We start from the raw sequence: 22499 nt of genomic DNA on the forward strand, positions 1-22499 counted from the left end.
CTCAGACCAAGGCCTGGACAGGAGGGCTGGGCTGAAGCCACACCAAGGTCCGCAACCGCCCAGGTGTGGGGCTTCCTGCGGCACTGCGGCTGCAGAGCGGAGGCAAATGTCCCCTGGCCGCCGCCGTAGCCTGGAGGCCGGCAGTGCGCTCCTATTGGTTGCGCGTTTGGGCGCCAAAGCGGGGCGGAGGCGGGGTCGGCCCAGCGCGTCGCGGACCTGTAGGAGCTGAAACCGTAGGGCCTGGTTAGGCGGCCGTTTGACTGAGAGCTGGTTGTCTGTAAGGGCCGGCGCGTCCACCATGTTCTGCGAGAGGGCCATGGAGCTGGTCCGTGAGCTGCACCGCGCGGCCGAGGGAAGGCTGCCGGCCTTCAACGTGAGGGCGGCGGGCGGGCGGGCACCTCCCAGGGGTGGCTTTTCTGGGGACTGCGCAGCCGGGACGGGACGGCGGGTGTGCCCGTGGTTCTCCGCGGTGTATGTGGCCGGGTTGGTTTCTGCGGCTTCCCGCGCGCGGTCTGGACGGTCGGCGTCTCGCCCCGGTGACGCGCCGGAGAAGCCCGGAGACGGGTGCTAGAGCGCAGGTGTGAGTTGCACTGGGGAGGTGTGGACCGGGGTAGCGGGGCGTTAGGGCCGCGCCTGGGAGGATGCGGTGAGCGCAGCCCCTCCGGGGAGCCGGCGGTGCGGACACCCTCTCCCCGCCGGCGAAGGGCGACCGGCGCTGGGTGTGCGGGCCGCACGGGGGCTCCGGGGCCGGGAGGTTTGCTGTTCACGCACAAGGCATTTCAGGGCAGCGATGGGGTAACTCTTCGTGTTTTGAAGGTAACTGTGGCGGAACTTTGGGGAATGGATCGAAGAGAAGAAAGAATGGTTCTGGGTGGTTACAGTAGACCACACGAAAGCTGTGTATGGTCCGAACTGCCCGGTCAGCGGGTGCTGAAAGCCGTGTCCTGAGACAGCAGGACTTGTAGCTACGAGGACAGGGCTGGAGATGGGATGGATAGTGGGGGAGGAGAGGGGTCGGCATCTCGGGAGGCTTCTTTCTCTGGTAGCGGAATAAACATTGGAGGTCAGCAGGAAGAGTGTTTGGGGAAGGTGAGTTTTGTTTTGAACATTAAAGAGCAGTTAGTTTGACACTTAGGTCATTTAACGGATGGGGAAACTGAGCCGCGGAAATTATGGATCCAGTTAAGCAACTTGCCTGAACTTGCAGCATATTGGACCCAGAGTCTCAATCTGAATACAGATTTCCTGGAGTCCAGTCTGTTGCTCTTGCAACTTCAGACAGTTACTTCATCTAAAAAGTTGGGAGACCACAGTGGGAGGTTCAGTAGAGACGCTGGAATGCAGAGGCGTGGAGGCTGTCAAATGTGGCCCCTCTGGGGTCGGAAGACTAGGTCCTTTGGGGGTCGTGGTACATGGGAGGAAACCAGCCCAAGGGCTCAGAGACTGCCCACGGTGCTGGCTATTCAGACCCTTAGTCCAGCTCTCTTTTTCACTCACATTTTAGGATAAGTGTTGGTTTCGCACTTCGGGGTGGGGGGCTCAGGGGCGGACTTAGAAGTTGTAAAATCACTCGCTTTTCTGGGTCTTAGTTGGCGGAGGTGCACCTTTTCTTGCAGTCGTGCCTGCCTTCGAGGCCGGCCACTGGCACAGCTGAGCTGAGACCAAGAATTGATCTGATTGACCCCACACACTCTTGACCACACAGACTTTCAAGAATTGTTCCTTCCAGGCAGATGATGGCTGGTTTAGAGCAGGGACTCTGCCTTGTTCATTCCATAATCCCTCACGGTTAGGTGCTCTGTTCAGCCAATTGGAATGATTATGCACTTTCTACATGCAGAACTGGCAATCGTTTGAGTGAGTTTTTAGGAAAATTATTTTAGGTATCTTTAAAAAATTATTTCCCACTTGTCTTTTGTATACCTGCTGATCTACTAATTGTGCAAGAGTTTCAACTATTCCTTAAAACAATATTTGTAATAAATGGAATATTTAACTGAATTCTAATAAATCAGACTTTTCTATGATCTCTTTTTAACCAGCTGATGAAAGAAAAGGTAGAAATCATGCTTTCATTTTTTCATCAAGAATCATTTCTTACATTTGAGCAGGGTTAAGTAAAGTGTAATTCTGTAATTATACCAGTAGTGCCAAAGCACTTTTGCTAATGCATATATTTTGGCTCTAAAAGTAGATAGGTTACTTATCTTTGTTTTGTTTTGGGTGGGTTTTTTTTGGTTGTTGTTATAGCATTAGTGTTTTTTTTCTCCTTTTAAAAAAATTTTCAATTGAAGTATAGTTGGTTTACAATGTTTCAGGTGTAGAGGTTGCTTGTTGACAGACTTACTGTGTGACATTTATGAATTTTATAATTCTAATGTTTTTATCCTTCCAAGGGAAAATTTTGTGTGCGTGTGTGTTTTATATTTTTATTGGATTGCAATTGCTTTACAATGTTGTGTTAGTTTCTGCTGTACAACAAAGTGAATCAGCTATATGTTTACATATATCCCCATATCCCCTCCCTCTTGAGCCTCCCTCCCACCCTCCCCATCCCACCCCTCTAGGTCATCACAAAGCACCGAGCTGATCTCCCTCTGCTATACCGCAGCTTCCCACTAGCTATCTATTTTATACATGGTAGTGTATATATGTCAGTGCTTCTCTCTCAATTCGTCTCACCCTCCCCTTCCCCCTCTGTGTCCACAAGTCCATTCTCTATGTATGCATCTCTATTCCTGCCCTGCCACTAGGTTCATCAGTACCATTTTTCTAGATTCCATATATATGCGTTAAAATATGGTATTTGTTTTTCTCTTTCTGACTTACTTCATTCTGTATGACAAACTCTAGGTCTGTCCACATCCTTACAAATGACTCAATTTCGTTCCTTTTTATGGCTGAGTAATATTCCATTGTATTTACATACCACATCTTCTTTATCCATTTATCAGTTGATGGACATTTAGGTTGCTTCCATGTCCTGGCTGTTGTAAATAGTGCTGCAGTGAACATTGGGGTGCATGCATCTTTTTGAATTATGGTTTTCTCTGTGTATATGCCCAGTAGTCGGATTGCTGGGTGGTATGGTAGTTCTATTTTTAGTTTTTTAAGGAACCTCCGTACTGTTCTCCATAGTGGCTGTATCGATTTACATTCCCCTCAACAGTGCAGGAGGGTTCCCTTTTCTCCACACCCTCTCCAGCATTGATTGTAGTTTTTTGATGATGGCCATTCTGACTGGTGTGAGGTGATACCTCATTGTGGTTTTGATTTGCTTGTCTCTAATGATTTGCCTAATGATTTCTCTAATGATTTGCTCAAGTAGAAAAACACCTTTGACCTTTCTATTTTCTATTCTAGCAGTGGGGTTTTTTTTGGTAGTAACCTTTTAAGATCATTTTCCAATAAATAATAAATTATTTATGTACTTTTGTCATGCATTATTGCTTCTGTAGGGCTATTGATTTTTTTTTGTCATTAGTTTTATCGAGGTATAATTTATATACAACAAATACACATTTTAATAGACATTTGAATTTTGACAAATGTATACAATCCTTATAACCAGCAACCCAATCAAGATTTCTGTCACCCCAAGGATTCCCTTTTCTCTTTTGTAACTACTAGCTACCTCCCATCTGCAGCCTTAGGCAACCATGGATTTTCTTTCTGTGCTACAGATTATATTTGTCTTTTTAAATGTATTTCTGGAGTCAGCATGCTCGGAGTTGCAAACTTTTCTGGACGGGGCCAGTTGGAAGCATACAGTGTGTACTCCTTTCTGTCTGACTTCTTTTCTCAGTACAGTATATTCAAGATTATCCTTAATCAGTATGTTAATTGTGTATTTTGTGTTAGTAATTCATTTCTTTTTATTTTTTTAAATTATGGTAAAATATACATAACTTAAAATTGGCCATTTTTAAGTATACACTTCAGTGGCATTAATTATATTCACATTGTTGTGCAACCATCACTCTTGTTTCCAAAACTTTTCATAACCCCAAACAAACTCTATAACCTTTAAGCAGTAACTCCCCACTCCTCTTTCCCCTCAGCTCCCGGTAACCTCTAATCTACTTTGTCTCTGTGAATTTGCCTGTTTCAGATAAGTGGAATCATACAATATTTGTCCTTCTGTGTCTGGCTTATTTCACTAAGTGTAATGTTTTCAAGGTTCATCCATGTTGTTGCATGTATCAGTACTTCATTACTTTTTTTGGCTGAATAATATTACATTGAATGGATATACAGTATTTGGTTTATCTGTTCATCAGTTGGACATTTGGGTTGTTTCCACTTTTTGGCTGTTATGAATAATGCTGCTCTGAACATTTGTGTACAAGTTTCTGTATGAACATAGGTTTTCAGTTCTCTTGAGTATATACCTGGGAGTGGAATTGCTGGTTAATATGGTAATTCTGTGTTTAACTTTTTGTGGACTCATCAGACTGTTTTCTACAGGGCTGTACCATTTTACATTCCTACCTGCATTGTACAAGGGTTCCAATTTCTTCCCATCCTCTCCAACACTTGTTATCATGGCCATCCTAGTAGGTGTGGAAGGACTATTGTTTTTTTTTTTTTGGCTGTGTTAGGTCTTCGTTGCTGTGCGTGGGCTTTCTCTAGTTGCGACGAGCAGGGGCTACCCTTTGTTGTGGTGCAAGTACTTCTCATTGCAGTGGCTTCTCTTGTTGCAGAGCACAGGCTCTAGGCGCGAGGGCTTCAGTAGTTGTGGCACGTGGGCTCAGTAGTTGTGGCTCACGGGCTCTAGAGTGCAGGCTCAGTAGTCATGGCGCATGGGCTTAGTTGCTCTGCGGCATGTGGGATCTTCCTGGACCAGGGCTTGAACCTGTGTCCCCTGCATTGGCAGGCGGATTCTTAACCACTGCGCCACCAGGGAAGTCCTGTACTATTGGTTTTTGATAACATACATAAATCAAAGATAAACATAGATAAAATATTGCTACAAACTTGGTGGGGGAATTAATGAGCGTAATTTTATATGTTCTAGGAGGATGGACTCAGGCAAGTTCTGGAGGAGATGAAAGCTTTATATGAACAAAACCAATCTGATGTGTAAGTTGATAAGATTGATATTTTAAAACAATTTAAGAAATATGATATTGAAATCAGATAATCTTAATATTAGTTTTAATTTTTTTAATTTTTTATTATTTTTAAATTAATTTATTATTTATTTATTTATTTTTGGCTGCGTTGGGTCTTCATTGCTGTACGCGGGCTTTCTCTAGTTGTGGCGGGCGGGGGCTACTCTTCATTGTGGTGTGTGGGCTTCTCATTGAGGCTGCTTATCTTGTTGCAGAGCACAGGCTCTAGGCGCACAGGCTTCAATAGTTGTGGCTTGCGGGCTCTAGAGTGCAGGCTCAGTAGTTGTGGCGCACAGGCTTAGTTGCTCTGCGGCATGTGGGATCTTCCTGGACCAGGGCTTGAACCCATGTCCCCTGCATTGGCAGGCGGATTCTTAACCACTGCGCCACCAGGGAAGTCCCAACATTAGATTTTAGATATGATTTGTTTTTTCTAATTCTCTGTGAGCCTGATCATACCCTAACTATACAGAACTAGAGGGATTTGTGTTAATCACTGCTCTGTCCATGGGGATTCAAACAGTGCTTGGCATATGGTAGATGTTCAATAAATATTTGTTGTTTGACTGATATGACTTGAAAGGAATCGGGGTGGACCTAAAAGAGATGAGACAGGAGTAAGTAACGACCTTAATAAGTGAAATGTATTGTTTCCACTGCTTGTTTTCATCAGTAGAAGACTTAGTGGGTTAAAAGGAGAACAGGCGGTTTGTAAACTTAGCAGGAGCAGCAGTGACTTAACAATATCTTGAATGGAGTTCGCTGAGAACTAGTGCTACAGAAGGCTTGGTAGGTGAGAGGGTTCTTGAGTTACAGACTGTTTAGAGCCAAGCATGGTAGTTGGCCCAGTGGAGAATTTGGGCTGAATGACCAACTTCATAGGGTCCTGTGATTGGTGAAGAGTAAGACACGGAGTACTAACTGCTGGATCAAAGGCGAGGTACTCAGATCTCAACCTGTCTGCAACATGAGGTTTCATGTTTGGCCTTGTTAGGGAGCGCTTTCATCAGTTAGTTGGGCATAGAAATCAGTACTATGCTGTTAAGATTTGTGGAGTACACAGAACAGTAGGCACATTTTGCAGTAACTGTATTTAAGGATAGATACAGATGGAACAAGGAACTGAACTGCAACAGGTCTGCAGTAAATGTAAGGGAAATGTAAAGTCCTGAACTCAGGTTCCCAAACTGTTCATTTGTTCATTCAGCAGATATGTACTAAACAATTATGAGCTGATAAATGGCTCTGGTATTTCAATTGTGAACAACATAATCAAGATTTTTGCCCCCATGACCCTCACAGTGTAAGGCAGAAGGCAGATATTAAATACAGATACACCAAGTTGGAATACATGCTATGAAGGAAAACAACAGCACTAGGAGAGAGAATAATGAATTGAAAATATTAGTAGATTGAGGAATCATGGAAGTTCTCTCCAAGGAAGAGACATTTCAGCTGGGGCCTGAAGGAGAAGCAGGTTTTAGCGAGGCAGTAATTGGGGCAGAGAGCATTCTAGGTGAAGGAAACAGCATATGCAAAGACCCTGAGTCGTGAAAGAGGATGGGATGCTCAGGGAACTGCTCATTAAAGAAAGCCAGTGTGGCTGAAACTTAGTGAGCAGGCGAAGGGTGACACCAGGTGAGATTTTTAAGCATGTGGGGCAGGTGGAGGCATGTTTGTGTTTTAAAAGACCACCCTGGCTGCTGCTGTGGTTAGTGGATGGAGGGGCTGAGAGGATAGGGAGGCACGCTGGTCATGCGGGTGGCAGGAGAGGTAAGCCAGACTAGGGAGAAAGTGAACAGTTTATAGACATATTTAGGAGGTGGCCTTACAGGCCTTGGTCCAGTAAGAGGATGATTTTCCTGTATTCATACCATCTGGAAATTCATGATACAAAATTCTGTGCCCTATCCTCCTGGTTTGGTTCTCGGGGGTCAGTCACTATTACCAGTTTCTGGTTAAAATTATTTGTCAGAAGAACTCTATTCCTATTTAATTACTCATGTGTAAATGTGAGTTTTTTAAGGAAGTTCTTATGTACCTAATAAAGTGCTCTGATGTTAGGTTGGCTGTATTTTATTTGTGCTATTTCTTTATAATCCAGAGCACATTGTAAACAATGTGGAGAATAGGGAATTCCCTGGTGGTCCAGTGGTTGGGACTCTGCGTTTCCACTGCAGGGGGCACGGGTTCGATTCCTGGTTGGGGAACTCAGATCCTGCAAGCCTCTTGGTGTGGCCAGAAACAAAAAACTACAACAAAAAAATGTTGAGAATATATCTAATGTTTGTAGAGTGGCAGAAGTGTATAGAACAATCTGGAAGACATGGTAAAATGGGACATATATTTTACCTCTATTTTCAGGGCCTGGAGCAGGCACTTATATTTTGTATCTGTTTCCTTTTAAAACTCCAGAGTAGATTCTAATTCATTCTGTATACCTGGCTTTGTTTTGTTTTGTTTCCAGTTTTTTTTTTTTATTATGGTAAAATACACATCACATAAAATTTGCTATCTTATCTTTTTTTTTTTTGGCCACACTGTGGGACATGTGGGATCCTAGTTCCCTGCCCCTGCCGTGCAGTGGAAGTGTGGAGTCCCAATTACTGGACCACCAGAGAAGTCCCCCATCTTAACCATTTTTAAGCGTACAGTTCAGTGTATTCAGTACATTCATAATGTCATATGGCCATCACCGTCATCTCCAGAACTCATCTTGTGAAACTGAAACACTATACCCATTAAACAATTGTACATTTGGTTTGATTTTATTTAATTTATTTATTTATTGGCTGTGCCACGAGACTTGCGGGATCTTAGTTCCCTGACTAGGGATTGAACCCGTGCCCTCAGCAGTGAAAGTGCAGAGTCCTAACCACTGGAGCACCAGGGAATTCCCAAACATCTGGTTTTAAAGTGCAAAACTCGTCTAATAACCAAGGAGACATATATTTTATAGGGTAAAACCAAAATTTTCTCCCTTTCTGTGTGAAGGACCCTAAACTACAGAACATGCACATAGTTGAAGATCAATAAATTTTTTTTTTTGTTTTTTTTGTTTTTTTGTTTTTTTTGCGGTACGCGGGCCTCTCACTGCTGTGGCCTCTCCCGCCGCGGAGCACAGGCTCCGGACGCGCAGGCTCAGCGGCCATGGCCCACGGGCCCAGCCGCTCCGCGGCACGCGGGATCCTCCCGGACCGGGGCACGAGCCCGTGTCTTCTGCATCGGAAGGCAGACTCTCAACCACTGCGCCACCAGGGAAGCCCTCAATAAATATTTGTTGGATGAGTGGAGGACCATCTGACTCCAGAATTCTTAGCTCACTTTATTAGAATGAGGATTTGGAAGTACCACAAAAAGAGGACTCCATAGGATCAGAACATGATGTGAGGCCATAATCTTATGCACCGTGATATTCGATCTGTCTCTTATCCCACCATGAAAAAGGGATTCCAAAAAGTGAGGAAACACAATATTTGTCTTTTGGAGACAATGGAGATTAATCAGTGTGCAAAATGCAAAGTGCCACATGGCTAAACAAAACACTGGGAGTGTGATCCCAGGCAAATTAGTTAGCTTTTGGCTTTTTTAATCTTTTAACATGTTAGCAAAAGCTCTGATGTAGAGGCAGGTACTATTTGGGTAGGTTAACTGCTAACATAAATGGATAAAAACAAGCATGGAGTCACTTGTTAGTTGGCTTGGAAAATTCGACATATACTGAAATAGACATTCTTTTCCTCCTTAAATGTATTACCAGGAATGAAGCAAAGTCAGGTGGACGAAGTGATTTGATACCAACCATCAAGTTTCGACACTGTTCTTTGTTAAGAAATCAGCGCTGCACTGTAGCATACCTGTGAGCTTCTCTGTGTTTGCTGGGGTGGCAGGGAGCAGTGGAGGGTTCCCATGTGGTTTCCTAATTAACCATTTTATATGGATAACAGGAATTCTTAGATTTGCCTCTCTTTTATGAGCATTCTAAATTCTTCTCTTTTTTCTATTTAAACTTTTTTTATAATGAAAAATTGCAGTATTCATAAAATTAGGGAATAATATTACAAACCCCCATGGAGCCATCATATAGGCTTAACAATTCTTAACATTTTGCCATGATTGCTTCATCTTGTTTTATTTGTCTATGCTAAAACATTGTAGAACATCGGGCATTTTACCGCTGAATACCTTAGTATGCATCTCTAAGAAATAAGGACCTTATGGACCTTTTCTTACATGACCACTATGATTCTCATACCTAGAGGAATGAACCCGACTTCACAGCATCCATCCAACTGTATTCCTATTCTCCCTGTTGTCCCAAAGATGTCCTCTTACAATGGTTTGTTTGCCTCAGGAACCAAATAAAAGTCCACATGTTAAATTTTGGTGGTTGAGTCTGGAGTCTCTCTTGGTGAAAACAACTTCTGATACCCCTCTGTTATGCCATCTAATACCTTATTAATGTCCTAGGTATGACCGATTGCTTCGGATTAGAGCACTCAGGTGGGAATGTGGCAGTGTCTTGCCAAGTGCTTTACGATTTCACATGTCTGCTGAAGAAGTAAGTCAGCATTGTTGTTCAAGTTTGTGAATTTGGAAAATTGCTGAGGTTATGGCAGTGTTCTGTAATAGTATTTATAGTATTTCAAAAATCTTTTTTTGTTTTAACATTTGTTTTTGAGTAATTTTTGGTCTCTAGTATATACTGTGATGAGAATGGTAGGAGTAATTCTAAATGCTATATGGAAAACTACTATTACTTAACAAAATAAAGGGTCCCATTATGTTACTTGTTAGTGATCCATCAGTAGGATGAAAAACCTGGCATTATTATTGGGAGATTTTCCATAAAATATGTGGGTATACATAATTTGCTTATCAATGTGAATACTTGAATTCTTGATTTATCCAGTCATTAAGGGACAATATTTAAGGACACAGGATTGGAGCCAAGCAAACCTGTGTACAAACCTTGGCTCTGCCACTGTCAGATCTTGGGCAAGTGACTCGACCTCTCCCTGTGCCTAAATTCCCTCATTTACAAAGTGAGGGTCATACTGCCTACAGTGTTGCAGTGACTTCGGACACTACCTAAAGTTAGACCAAACTTCATAGGTTAAGACTGCTCTCACTTCAGATACCAGCCGTAAAGTTTGAGGTTCCCAAGGCCACCCTCCCTTCTGACCAACTGGCTACAAATTCAGAGGTTCCCACCATCCCCTCAGGTTTGGGACTTTTATCCTCTTGATATTAGTCCAACTTGGAGAGAGGAGAGGGGAGCTGGAAGTAGAGCTCAGTCACCTGTGATTCAATCAACCATGATTTGATCAATCGATCAAGCCTATGTAATGATACCCCAGAGCTGTGTGAGCTTCCCTGGTTGACAGTACTTTGTGTGTGTTGTTACATATCAGTGTGCCAGGGGGGTGGTGTGTCCTGATTCCTCAGGGAGAGGATACTCTAAGCTTCACATTTGGGACTCCCAGACCTCATCCTGGGTGTCTCTTCCTTTGGCTGGTTCTGATTTGTATCTGCAATAAAACTGTAATTGTCAGTGTAGTGCTTTCCTGGGTTCTGTCAGTCATTCTGGCAAATTATTGAACCTGAGGGAGGGGTGTGTGTATGTATGCACACACACACACTTTACTAATGCCGGTTATGTGTATAGTCTTTTAGAAGTTATCTTGTTTTACCTTTCACAAAGAGATTTACAGTACTGGAATAGATTTTTGTGAATAATGTAAGAGCCTAGTTGCATTTTGAATATGGATATTGAGATGGCATCATTTATTGAAAAGGTCCTCTTTCCCCCTTGCTCTGTGCACAGTGCCACTTGTCATAAATTGAATGTCAATATATCTGTGGATTTTGGATGGGGGACTTTCTCTTCTTTTTAAGTCTATTTGTCCTTGTACCAATTTCATATTGTTTAAGTTATTGGAATTTTATAATAAGTCTTGAGTAAGTGTTCCCATCTTGTTCTTCTTTTTCAATGTCTTCACTGCTTTTGGCCTTCTGCATTTCCTTGCAAATTTTAGACTCAATTTATCAAGTTCCATTTTTTAAAAAATTGGGGTTTTGATTGAGATTGAATTGGATCTATAGATCAGTTGACGTTATTACAATACTGAATCACCCAATCCTTGAAAGTGGTATATCCTTCCACATATTTTGGTTTTCTTTAACTTCTCTCAACAATTAAAAAAAAAAAAACAGATTTACTGAGATATAATTTACATCCCCTAAAGTTTGTCCTTTTAAAGTATACAATTCAGTGTATTTAGGATATTCACAGAGTTGTACATCCATCACCACCATCTTATCCAGAACGTATTCTGTCCCCTCTTCCCCGGCCCTAGAGACCACTACTCTACTTTCTTCATGGATTGGCCTAGTATGGATTTTTCATATGAGTGGAATTGTACAATACGTGGCCTTTTGTGTTTTTCACTCAGCATGTTTTCAAGGTTCATCCATGCGGTAACACATATAAGAGCTCCACTCTGATTTACGACTGAATAATCCCATTGTAGGGATGTACACATCTTATCCATTCATCAGTTGATGGACATTTGGGTGTTTTTCTCAACAGCATTTTCTAGGTTTCAGAAAACCTGTCAATACAGAGTTTGAAGAGATCATAATTCTGAAATGGTGTATTTTTCATGGTTTGGTTTCTGGTGGAAAGTTCCTTAGGTCTGTGATTAAGTATGCTGGGATGCAAGTTCTGTGAGAACAGAGATGTTTGTTCACTTTGTTAAATGATCCTAAGTACCTAGATCAGTGCCTGGTTCATAACAGGCAGTCACTAATATTTGTAGTTTGAATGAATGGTCGTAGTAATGATCCATGTGGGGATGTGTGCTGTTTTTGAAAGGATTAGTATATAATTTCTGCAAGTTTGTTTTCTTACAGCTTTGTCAAATGGCCATCTTTGTGTTTGTAGATGGAATGGTTCAATCATTACAAAAAGTCCCTTGCTACCTACATGAGGTCGTTGGGAGGACATGAAGGTTTGGACATCACACAGGATATGAAACCTCCAAAAAACCTATACATAGAAGTAAGTATACCTTTTTAAAATGGATTTTTCTTTAATGCATAGACTGTGATGACTTTTGTTTAAGGGGTGATGTGGCACATATATACAATGGAATATTACTCAGCCATAAAAAGAAATGAAATTGAGTTACTCGTAGAGAGGTGGATGGACCTAGAGTCTGTCATACAGAGTGAAGTAAGTCAGAAAGAGAAAATCAAATACCGTATGCTATCACATATATATGGAATCTAAAAAAAAGGTTCTGAAGAACTTAGGGGCCGGACAGGAATAAAGATGCAGACGTAGAGGATGGACTTGAGGACACAGGGAGGGGGAAGGGTAAGCTGGGACGACGTGAGAGAGTGGCATGGACATATATACACTACCAAATGTAAAATCGATAGCTAGTGGGAAGCAGCCACATAGCACAGAGAGATCTGCCCGGTTCTTTGTGACCACCTGGAGGGGTGGGATAGGGAGGGTGGGAGGGAGACACAGGAGGGAGGAGATATGGGGATATATGTATATGTATAGCTGATTCACTTTGTTATAAAGCAGAAACAAACACACCATTGTAAAGCAATTATACTCCAATAAAGATGTAAAAAAAAAAAAAAAAAGAGGGCTTCCCTGGTGGCACAGTGGTTGAGAGTCCGCCTGCCGATGCAGGGGACACGGGTTCGTGCCCCGGTTCGGGAAGATCCCACATGCCGCGGAGCGGCTGGGCCCGTGAGCCATGGCCGCTGAGCCTGCACGTCCGGAGCCTGTGCTCCGCAACGGGAGAGGCCACAACAGTGAGAGGCCCGCGTACCGCAAAAAAAAGAAAAGAAAAGAAAAGAAAAGGGGTATATGAATATATATTAGTTTATACAGGCATACCTTGGAGATATCGTGGGTTTGGTTTAAGACCCACAATAAAGTGCATATTCAATAAAGTGAGTCATGAAATGCTTTGGTTTCCCAGTACATGTAAAAGTTATGTCTGCACTACACTGCAGTCTGTTGAATACGCATTAGCATTATGATGCCGACCATCATCTGACAATGCAGGGTTGCCACAAACCTCCAATTTGTTAAAAGGGCGATATCTGAGAAGCACAATAAAGCAAAGCACAAAAAAGAAAGGAAACAAACACAAACCAAAAATTTTACCTGTAGGTGGTGGCAGGAATAGGATGGAACAGCTAAAATTTTCTGACTGTACCTGTTTTAAAATTTTAACTTTGGAACCATGTAAATATTTTACATATTGTTAAAACAAAATGAAATCAAAGTGGAAAACCAACTTACACATTTTGAAAACAAAATGAAACAAATGAACCTGTGTTTTCATGTTGGTAGATTAGTCAAACAGTGGTTATTTAAATTACTTTAAAACACATAGATTGATTGTATTTCCCTAGTAGGTACGTACGAAGGATGAAAAGAATTACAAAGAAATCTTAACCTGTTTTTAGTAATCATATTATTCGTAATAATGTTATTAGTAATAATATTCCTAAGAATAATATAATATTCTTTAATAAACAGTTTATATATTGAAGAATAGAGCAAAAAAGTAATAGCATGGACTCATGTTGAATCATCTCTTCTAAAGAAGTATTTCTTAGCTCTGTCCACTGAAAAGGCCTAGAAACAAGGACCAACCCAGTAGCCATGAGCATCTACATTCTTGAGTCTATATGCCATTTCCTGTGAAAGGAAACCAGGACTCCTGGGGGGAAAGTGGCCGATTCCACGGCTCAAATAGATTAAAGATGTACAAGCTGAGCATGGAAAGAAAGAAAGTATCAAGGACTACAAGGGGAGTGCTGAAGACTTGGGAGCTGATTCGAAGGAGCTCTCATTAGTCAAAGAAAGGACAGTTTGAGCATCAAAATGATAAACTGCAGTGAATTGCATCACATCAATTGCGTTAGAAGCATGAATGATAATGACACCTAACAACAACAGTTTTAAAACTGAAACCTCTTTGGGTCTTCTTGGAGAATATGAAGGATGCAACTCATTTTGGAAAATGGTAAATGAAAGAATGGAGTCAAGCATCCATCTTCCGTTACTGCACAAATTCTATCTCAGGGTAGCCAAATTGTTTACGAGGGAAATCTCTTTTGTATAGAAGAATTCCAGCTAATGAATGCAGAAGGAATAAAAAAACTACATTAATGCCGTTTTGTAGCCCTAATGCATGGAGGCAAGTAGCTGCTAAAGCATTAGGTGAAAAGCTTAAGAGAGACCTTAGTAGTGGTTGGGTATGGATAGCACCTAGGCCCATTGATCAATCTTAGCATCCAAAAAGGGACACCAGGATTTCCCTGGTGGCGCAATGGTTAAGAATCCGCCTGCCAATGCAGGCGACACAGGTTTGATCCCTGATGTAGGAAGATCCCACATGCTGTGGAGCAACTAAGTCTGTGCAGCTAAGCCTGTGCACCACAGCTACTGAGCCTGCACTCTAGAGCCCACACACCACAACTACTGAGACCACATGCTGCAACTACTGAAGCCTGCACGCTCTAGGGCCTGTGTGCCACAACTACTGAGCCCATGTGCTTCAACTACTGAAGCCCGCACTCCTAGAGCCTGTGCTCTGCAACAGGAGAAGCCACCGCAATGAGAAGCCCATGCACTGCAACTAAGAGTAGCCCCCGCTCGCTGCAACTAGAGAAAGCCCGCGCGCAGCAATGAAGACCCAACACAAACAAAAAAAAAAAAAAAAACCCAAAAAACAAAAAGGGACACCAGACATTTTGTGCTTCACGACATCATAACACCATTTGCCAGGAAACTAAACCTGATCTGATCCAGCCCCTACACCTAACTTCCAGTTTATAGGAAATTCAGGGATGGGGGAACATGTTAATTGACCCCACAGGAGTCCACAACAGAATCTATTTTTGGGAAACTACCAAACTGCCCAGTTTCTTTAACAAGTAAGTTGCCAAGGGAAAGGGGAAGGGGGAGAACCCTGTAGATTAAAGGAGACTTGGAGACATATCAGAAATGTGTAATGTGTAGCTCTCATTTGACTCTCATTTGAGCATGGCAACTTAAAAAAAAAAATTCATGCGACAAAATGGGGAAATTTGGATTCTAACTGGGTATTTCATAATATTAAAAATTTATTAATAAGATGTGATAATGGTATTGGGATTTTTTTAAAACAATCTTATTTTATAGAAATAAGCACTAAAATAATTATAGATTAAATGAAATGATGTCTAGGATTTGCTTCGAAATAACCCAGAAGTGGGCGAGGGAACAAGATTGGCCACATGTTGATAGTAGTTGAAGCCAGTTGGTGGGACATTGAGTTTATTAGCCTTTTTACTTTTCAATGTGTTTGAGATTTTCCACAATAAAAGTCTATTTAAAGAAGCAAAATGCTGGTGGTGGTGGGGATTTTTCTTGTATTTCTCAAACCAACTTAAAATACCTTTGGGAGTCATGGTAGGATTGCAGAGGAATCACAGGACATGAAATTATCCAGGAAAAGTAGGAATCAGAGACTTGCCATTGGAGTTGGCTTTGCTAACACCAGTGCTAGTACTCTGGAGAATAAACTGAGGTCTGAACTCTCACAGGAGATGAAAATGTCCTCCCGCCTTCCTGTGGCAGCACTTGAAGCTGAGCCAGGTCTGAGATTTCCGGGGCTACCTTTGAATGTTCCTTCTTTGCAATTGCAGAAGTGGTTATCAGGCTCCTTACCCCTCCCACCTTCCAACTAAGAGCCTCTCCTGATTCATGTAGCATGAGTCTGTATCTTTTCTTTCCTAGTGTGCCTCTAAGTAATACTGGGGAAGAGTCTGAATCAATCAGTCAAAGGAGATTGGCAGAATCTGTAAAACAAATCTTATAGACTTATGTCCTGTTCTCAGATATTGATACTTTATGGGAGGAACCTGTAAGAGGCAGGTTGGGGTAGATCTAAAATGTTCTCTTTTCTTTGTAGATATGGGTTTTTTTTTGTTTTCTTTTTAATTTAATTTTTGTCTGTGTCAGGTCTTAGTTGTGGCATGTGGGATCTTCGTTGAGGCATGAGGGATCTTTCGTTGGGGCGTGCGGGTTTTCTCTTCTCTGGTTGTGGTGCATAGGCTCTAGCGTATGTGGGCTCTGTAGTTGTGGCGCAGGGATCCAGGGCCTGTGGGCTCTGTAGTTTGCAGCTCGCGGGCTCTAGTTGAGGTGCGCAAGCTCAGTAGTTGTGGTGCGCGGGCTTATTTGCTGTGTGGCATGTGGGATCTTAGTTTCCTGACCAGGGATTGAACCTGCATCCCATGCATTGTAAGGCGGATTCTTTATCACTGGACCACCAGGGAAGTCCCTGTAGATGTGTTTTCAACTGCTTGATTGTTCACAATTTGCAGAGGGAAAACAATCCAGTGACATTGTCTCTTTTTGGCAGCTCCTTAGGTTTCCTTGCTGTCAGTGCTGATGTACACATATTTTCGGAGATTTGCCATTTTTCTTCCTCCCCGTCAAAACGGGACCATTGGAACCACTAGAATACCACAGGAAGGAGTACTAGGCCTAAGTACACAGAGAAGAAATAAAGAGAAAGCCTAATACTTTTCATATGGGTATATATAAATCCCCATCTGCTTTATGGTTTCTACATATTAAAAAGTAATTTGGATAAAACATCAGTTTTTCTTTTCAGGTGCGGTGTCTAAAAGACTATGGAGAATTTGAAGTTGATGATGGTACTTCAGTCCTATTAAAAAAAAATAGCCAGGTATTTATTGTCTTAAGATACTTTAAATTTTGTAAGAGTGTTGAATGATGAAAATGTTGGAATCAGTAGCAAGGTAAGTATCACCTTGTGATGATCATTTGTATCGTAGGAATTATGTTTATTATAAAATACTCTTTTGTCCTTTTTCTAAATGTAAAGGCGTGAAGCAAACGTTGCATATAGTAAGAAAGGGTTAATTACAGTTGACCCTTGAACAATGCACAGGGATTAGGGGTGCCTACAGACTCCCTCTCCCCATACAGTCGGAAATCTGAGTACTTCTCTCTGCCTCAAAAACAAAGGGGTTGATAAATGGCTCACCCAAAGGCTGGAAGCTAAAACAGTTTGAATAGAATTAGGACCCAAGCCCTAGTTCTTTTGATCCCACCTGTTGTGATCTCTAATTGAACACGAACTTTTCCCCATACTTAGTCAATTTAAAGATCTGTAAAATGAAAATACAGGTTTTATATATATGTGTGTGTGTGTGTGTGTGTGTGTGTATATATGTATATGTGTGTGTATATATATATATATATATATACACGCATATTTGTGTGGAGTCATGCAGTTCAAACCCATGCTCAAGCATTAGCTATAATTTACTAGGGTATTGCTTGAATTTAATACTAAGCATTTCCCTGGGAAGTTGCCACAGTGGGTCTTACTCTAGTTAAGGGGCTATTATGTTGTTGCATTTAGCTCCTTTCTTCAAATTATTATTTATTAAAAAGGTGCTAAGCACTAGTTTTCAGCCTATACTTCTTCACCTTGTAAATCTTAGTTCTTTAGCTAACAAATAGTGATATGTATCAAAAAATTTCTAAGTATTTAATATATAAACATAATAGAATTTAATAGGGAAAGACTAAAATTGTAACTCACTAAATTTTTCCTTACGAAGAATCTCAATTTATTGTTTCCTTAGAAATCTTCAAGTTCACATTAGATGAATTCACAGTAGCTAAATTTATTTTATCCTATCTGTATTTTCTGTAGTCATATTAGCATAGGAGGAAAGGTGAACTAGTAAAAACCACTCTTTCCTTTGTTGCCTGCCATCTTGTTATGAGACGGTCGGTATTTAATGACCCTAGTCGCTTTTGTTGACTTCTGTTTGTTCTGTTGAGCCAAAGAATGGTTCTGGTTATGTGGTTCTTAGCTCATTTCCCTAAGGGAGGGTGAGTTGGTCTCTTATTTTACTAGTACCCTTGGAGTTTTAAATAGTTTCCTGAAACAAAAGTTGAAATTATTAAAGACAGATTTTCAGGGTACCCTAAAATCTTTGGTTGTTAAGGCAGAAGTTTCCCTTCCAAGGATACTAATGAACAGAAAATAGATGGTGAAGCTCTGGGTTCACAAGAACAAAGCTAGCCTCATAAAGCAAGATGTGAGAAAATGCGCTTCACCCCAAACAGTGCCCCATGGTTGGATTTCTTTCTTGAGCTTTGTGGCCAGTCTTCCCGCCAGGTGTACTAAGACTCCTCAGCAGGGAGGCCGGGTGGGGCCAGGGCGGCCGAAACCCAGTCCCTCCTCCGTCTGCTGCTGTTAGACGATTGCTGTTTACTGTGTGGTGCATTCAGAAGCCTTCCTCTTAATGAGACTTTGTCTCTCAGTATCACCCTATAAAAATGGGGAAACTTAAAAGCATAATCTACTCGAATTGATATTAAGGGGCTTCTAAAATGTCTGAGCACATCTGAAACCAGTTTTCTATAAAATCTATAGTGTAGATCACCCACATAATATAAAATATTAATAGGGAAACATTTTCCTACTATACATTCCTTTATTATTGAGTCTATGGCAAGCATGCTGGTTGTCCAGAAATCAGAACTCCCTCTTTTTAGTAGATATTGGAATAATTGTTAAGTGAGCAACTCTATAGTTTTTTCTCTCTATATATTTTTTTACATTTTATATTCTTAAGGCTTTTTAAAAATTCGGTTAAATTAGACAACAGTCCTTGGCCCATGGGTCTTCATGACTGGTTTGGAGGAGTTTCTTTGGTCATGGGTCTCACCTGAGGCCTTTCCGCTTCCTTGAATACTTTGCATACTCTCTCCTTCAGTTACTTTCTAGGGTTACCTACACTGCACTTTCTAATGTACTGTTTCTTGTTTTTACCCAAGTATCTCTGTCTCGTCTTTGAGATTTCTTTGGTCACTTGTGAGCTTGGAAAGTCTTCCTGCCTCACTTCCAGCACCTCCCCGCTCCAGAGTTTACTAAATGTTCACTTTTGTTTTAAGCCCTGGTGTTTTGAGAGGGAATCAGACAAGGAGACTCCTTTCCACCTCAGAACGAGAGCGGTGTCCTCTCAGGAGACGTTGAGGATGAGCCTTAGCCAGGCACTGGCATCCTCACACACAGCGTGTGACCAGCACCCATGTCATAGGTTACAATGACTTTTAATCCTTGGAAAATATGGGAGAAGAGTTGCACTGTTAGTAGAAGAATGACTGTTCAGACTCAGATCCTAGAAAATGTTTAGTGGAGAAGACACTCCTTCCGTTTGCCTTCCTAATGAGCTGTTGCTGTACCACTGGTGATCCAGTGCCCCAAATCTCACCTACCTGGGTTTTCTGTGCATAATATTTTTTTTCTTTTTTTTTTTTTGTGTTACGCGGGCCTCTCACTGTTGTGGCCTCTCCCGTTGCGGAGCACAGGCTCCGGATGTGCAGGCTCAGCGGCCATGGCTCATGGGCCCAGCCGCTCTGCGGCACGTGGCATCCCCTCGGACCGGGGCACGAACCCGCACCCCCCGCATCGGCAGGCGGACTCCCAACCACTGCACCACCAAGGAAGCCCCTGTGCATAAATTTTAAAATGCAAACATTAAGGAAAATACCTACCAGAATTCAAAACTCTTTAGTTAAATTTAACTTAAGCAAAACGTGGATTTGTTTATAAAATTCAGATTTCAGTACAGCTCTAGGTGACATCCATTTCAGTTGATTAAAATAGCAAAAATACTTAAGTTTAGCTTTTAACTACTTAGTTTGAAATATATATATAATGCGTTGCTGCTTTTTAATGATGCATCGTGTAATTTAACATTCTTTTCATTCCTTTTTCTTCCTCCCCCTCTTCCCTCAGCACTTTCTACCTCGGGGGAAGTGTGAGCAGCTGATTAGACAGGGCATCCTGGAGCACGTGCTGTCGTGACCTCGCGCCAGATGGCTGCCAAGGCTTCCCCCGTTCGAGGCTGGACTCAACCAAGGACATTTCTCCATCTCCCTCTCCACCTCCCCCAGTCCCACCACTTTTTGGTTTTAAAATTTAGACTTACTTTAACCAGGAATGCTTGGCCAAGGAGTATGGTTTGTTTTTCTTTTTCTTTTCTTTCATTTGAACCTTAGTTTCTCTTTTATTTAATTTCCAAATATAATTCTATAACCTTTCATGGTAAACATATTTTTGAATCTATGTTGTATGCTTGCCTTTTGAAGCATCAGTTCTCAATAGAGAGTTTGAATTCTTGCCATACAGAGACTCCACATATCCAATCTGCTGTCCACAGTTCTAGAGGGAAGTCCAGGATCAAGACTCTAGCAGATTCTGTGCCTAAGGAGAGTGCTTCCTAGTTCATACACCGCCATCTTCTCATTCTGTGCTCACAAGGTGGAAGTGGTTTATTTTTCTATTGTACAGGATTCTCCCCTTTGTGTGGTACGTTGTGTCTGTAATCACAACATTCCTACAATTCCCAAAATACTATATACAGTTCCCAAAATACTACAGTGTGTTTTTGTTTAATGAAAGAAAGTTATCAATATTACATTTTAATCTCTTTTAAACAATGAGGAAGTTTCACCTGGCTGTATAGGGAGATAGGAGGTCCTTGTGCATCTTGTGTTGCTGGAAGTGTGCATTGTGCAAGCCAGGGAGCTGAATTTCTGCAATTCCTGTTTCCAAATCACATGGGCAGGTGGAGCTGATGGCCTATAAAATTTTCAGCGTATTTAATGTTCAATAACATGTTAACTTACCACCTGGCTGTTAAGGAAGGAAGGAGGGATACAATGGATTTTGCCCGTTTCCAGCAGTGGTGGCTGATCTGGCTCATGCGTGTCTGCGAGCTTGTGGGGTGAGCACCAGGATCTCCCCTTTGGAAAGGGAAATTGAAATTGGGGCTAGGAAAGGAACTTTGTGCAGTTTCCCCCCAACAGTCACAGTGACCAGAAAGTCACATGAAGAGCTGGTCAGCTAAGTGGAGCGCAGTTTCTGTTGCCGGATAAACTGAAAATGGTAGACATCGGAGAGGCACAGAGTGGTCTCGCCTGGTGGTCAGTGGCCTTTCCGCACCAGCCCCTCCATGACCAGTGACTAGAGCCAGCCAACATAAATCAATAAAACCTACAAAATTTTAACTTTTCAACTAGTATACATTCACTTCAAATAAGGAATATACTTATTATTTTATTCTGGGAATTAAACAGAAAAGTACAACATATATCAATAATTTACGTACAGGAATGATGCTGGGCTGTAATCTCAGGCATTTAAATTTAAAATCCAGATAAACACAGTACCTGACACTCTCTGTGCAGTTTATTTCTTAAACAGGCGAATGTTTCTGGCCAAAATTATACTCAAGAAATCAAGCTATAGAGAGGCTCTACCTAGGGTGTGGATCTGCATATTTTCACAACACACGTACTTAGGTCAGTAGGCAGCCCTTGACAGACTGTTTGTTTTTGTTTATGTATTTTTATGGCCGCGCCACTCGGCTTGTGGGATCTTACTTTCCCGACCAGGGACTGAACCCATGCCCTCAGCAGTGAAAGCACAGAGTCCTAACCACTGTACTGCCAGGGAATTCCCTCATTTTTGGAAATAATTCCTCCCATCGGTTTGTAGCCACATCAGATTTTCATCTGAATCTCTGGCAATAAACAATATGGAATATTTCCCTAGTGAATGGGATGGATGATGTTTTAACTGTCCATCAGTGGTCACTTCCTTCCCTTGCATTTTGCTCTTCCAAGCGTGTGGAACCATGTGCAGTTGTCCTAGAGTCCGTGTGAATCAGCCGTGAGGACAGACAGCAGTGAAGGCCGTTGCCCTGTTGCCAGCCCAGCATCATTCCTGTACATAAATTATTGATATATGTTGTACTTTTCTGTTTAATTCCCAGAATAAAATAATAAGTATATTCCTTATTTGAAGTGAATGTATACTAGTTGAAAAGTTAAAATTTTGTAGGTTTTATTGATTTATGTTGACTGGCTCTAGAATTGTGGCTAGAATTTTAAAATATATGTTTTTTTCTTATTATAGAGGTAATATATGCACAGTTAAAAAGGTAAAAAAAAAATACAGTGTAAAAAATGAATACCACCATCCAGCGTGTCCACCGTTAACTGGTTACGGATATAAGTGCGATCCCATTTCTTTTTAGTGTTTGCCCAATTTCTAGTTTTTGTTTCTAATGTGAATGGAATCTTCTTTTCTATTATATTTTTCTAATTGGTTTTGGCTGATACATATAAAAAAGCTGTAAATTATGATGATTTGGCCACATTCCTGTATAAACTCATTTCTTTTTCACATTGATTTTGTTGTCTAGAACCGTCAGGAAAATGTTGACTACTGCTGGTAATAGCTAACA

General features: G+C 41.6%; 1 protein-coding gene across 3 annotated transcripts; it reads left to right on the forward strand.

Moving 5' to 3' along the window:
• The first annotated feature begins 217 nt into the window (after positions 1 to 217).
• GINS1 (GINS complex subunit 1) lies at positions 218 to 20189 on the forward strand. Of its 3 annotated transcripts, none has more exons than XM_024752706.1 (7): positions 218 to 373; positions 5018 to 5082; positions 8875 to 8973; positions 9585 to 9675; positions 12061 to 12177; positions 16814 to 16888; positions 19985 to 20189. In XM_024752706.1, the coding sequence occupies exons 1-7, from the start codon at positions 299 to 301 to the stop codon at positions 20051 to 20053; spliced, it is 591 nt and encodes a 196-aa protein (XP_024608474.1). In that variant the 5' UTR covers positions 218 to 298; the 3' UTR covers positions 20054 to 20189. The 3 variants fall into 3 exon arrangements, with proteins under 3 accessions (XP_024608474.1, XP_024608475.1, XP_024608477.1); XM_024752707.1 differs by having other exon boundaries at positions 218 to 325; XM_024752709.1 differs by lacking the exon at positions 8875 to 8973.
• Positions 20190 to 22499: the final 2310 nt, after the last annotated feature.

The sequence above is a fragment of the Neophocaena asiaeorientalis genome, unplaced genomic scaffold (assembly GCF_003031525.2).
Source record: "Neophocaena asiaeorientalis asiaeorientalis breed wild unplaced genomic scaffold, Neophocaena_asiaeorientalis_V1.1 scaffold528, whole genome shotgun sequence".
Classification (NCBI taxonomy): Eukaryota; Metazoa; Chordata; class Mammalia; order Artiodactyla; family Phocoenidae; genus Neophocaena; species Neophocaena asiaeorientalis.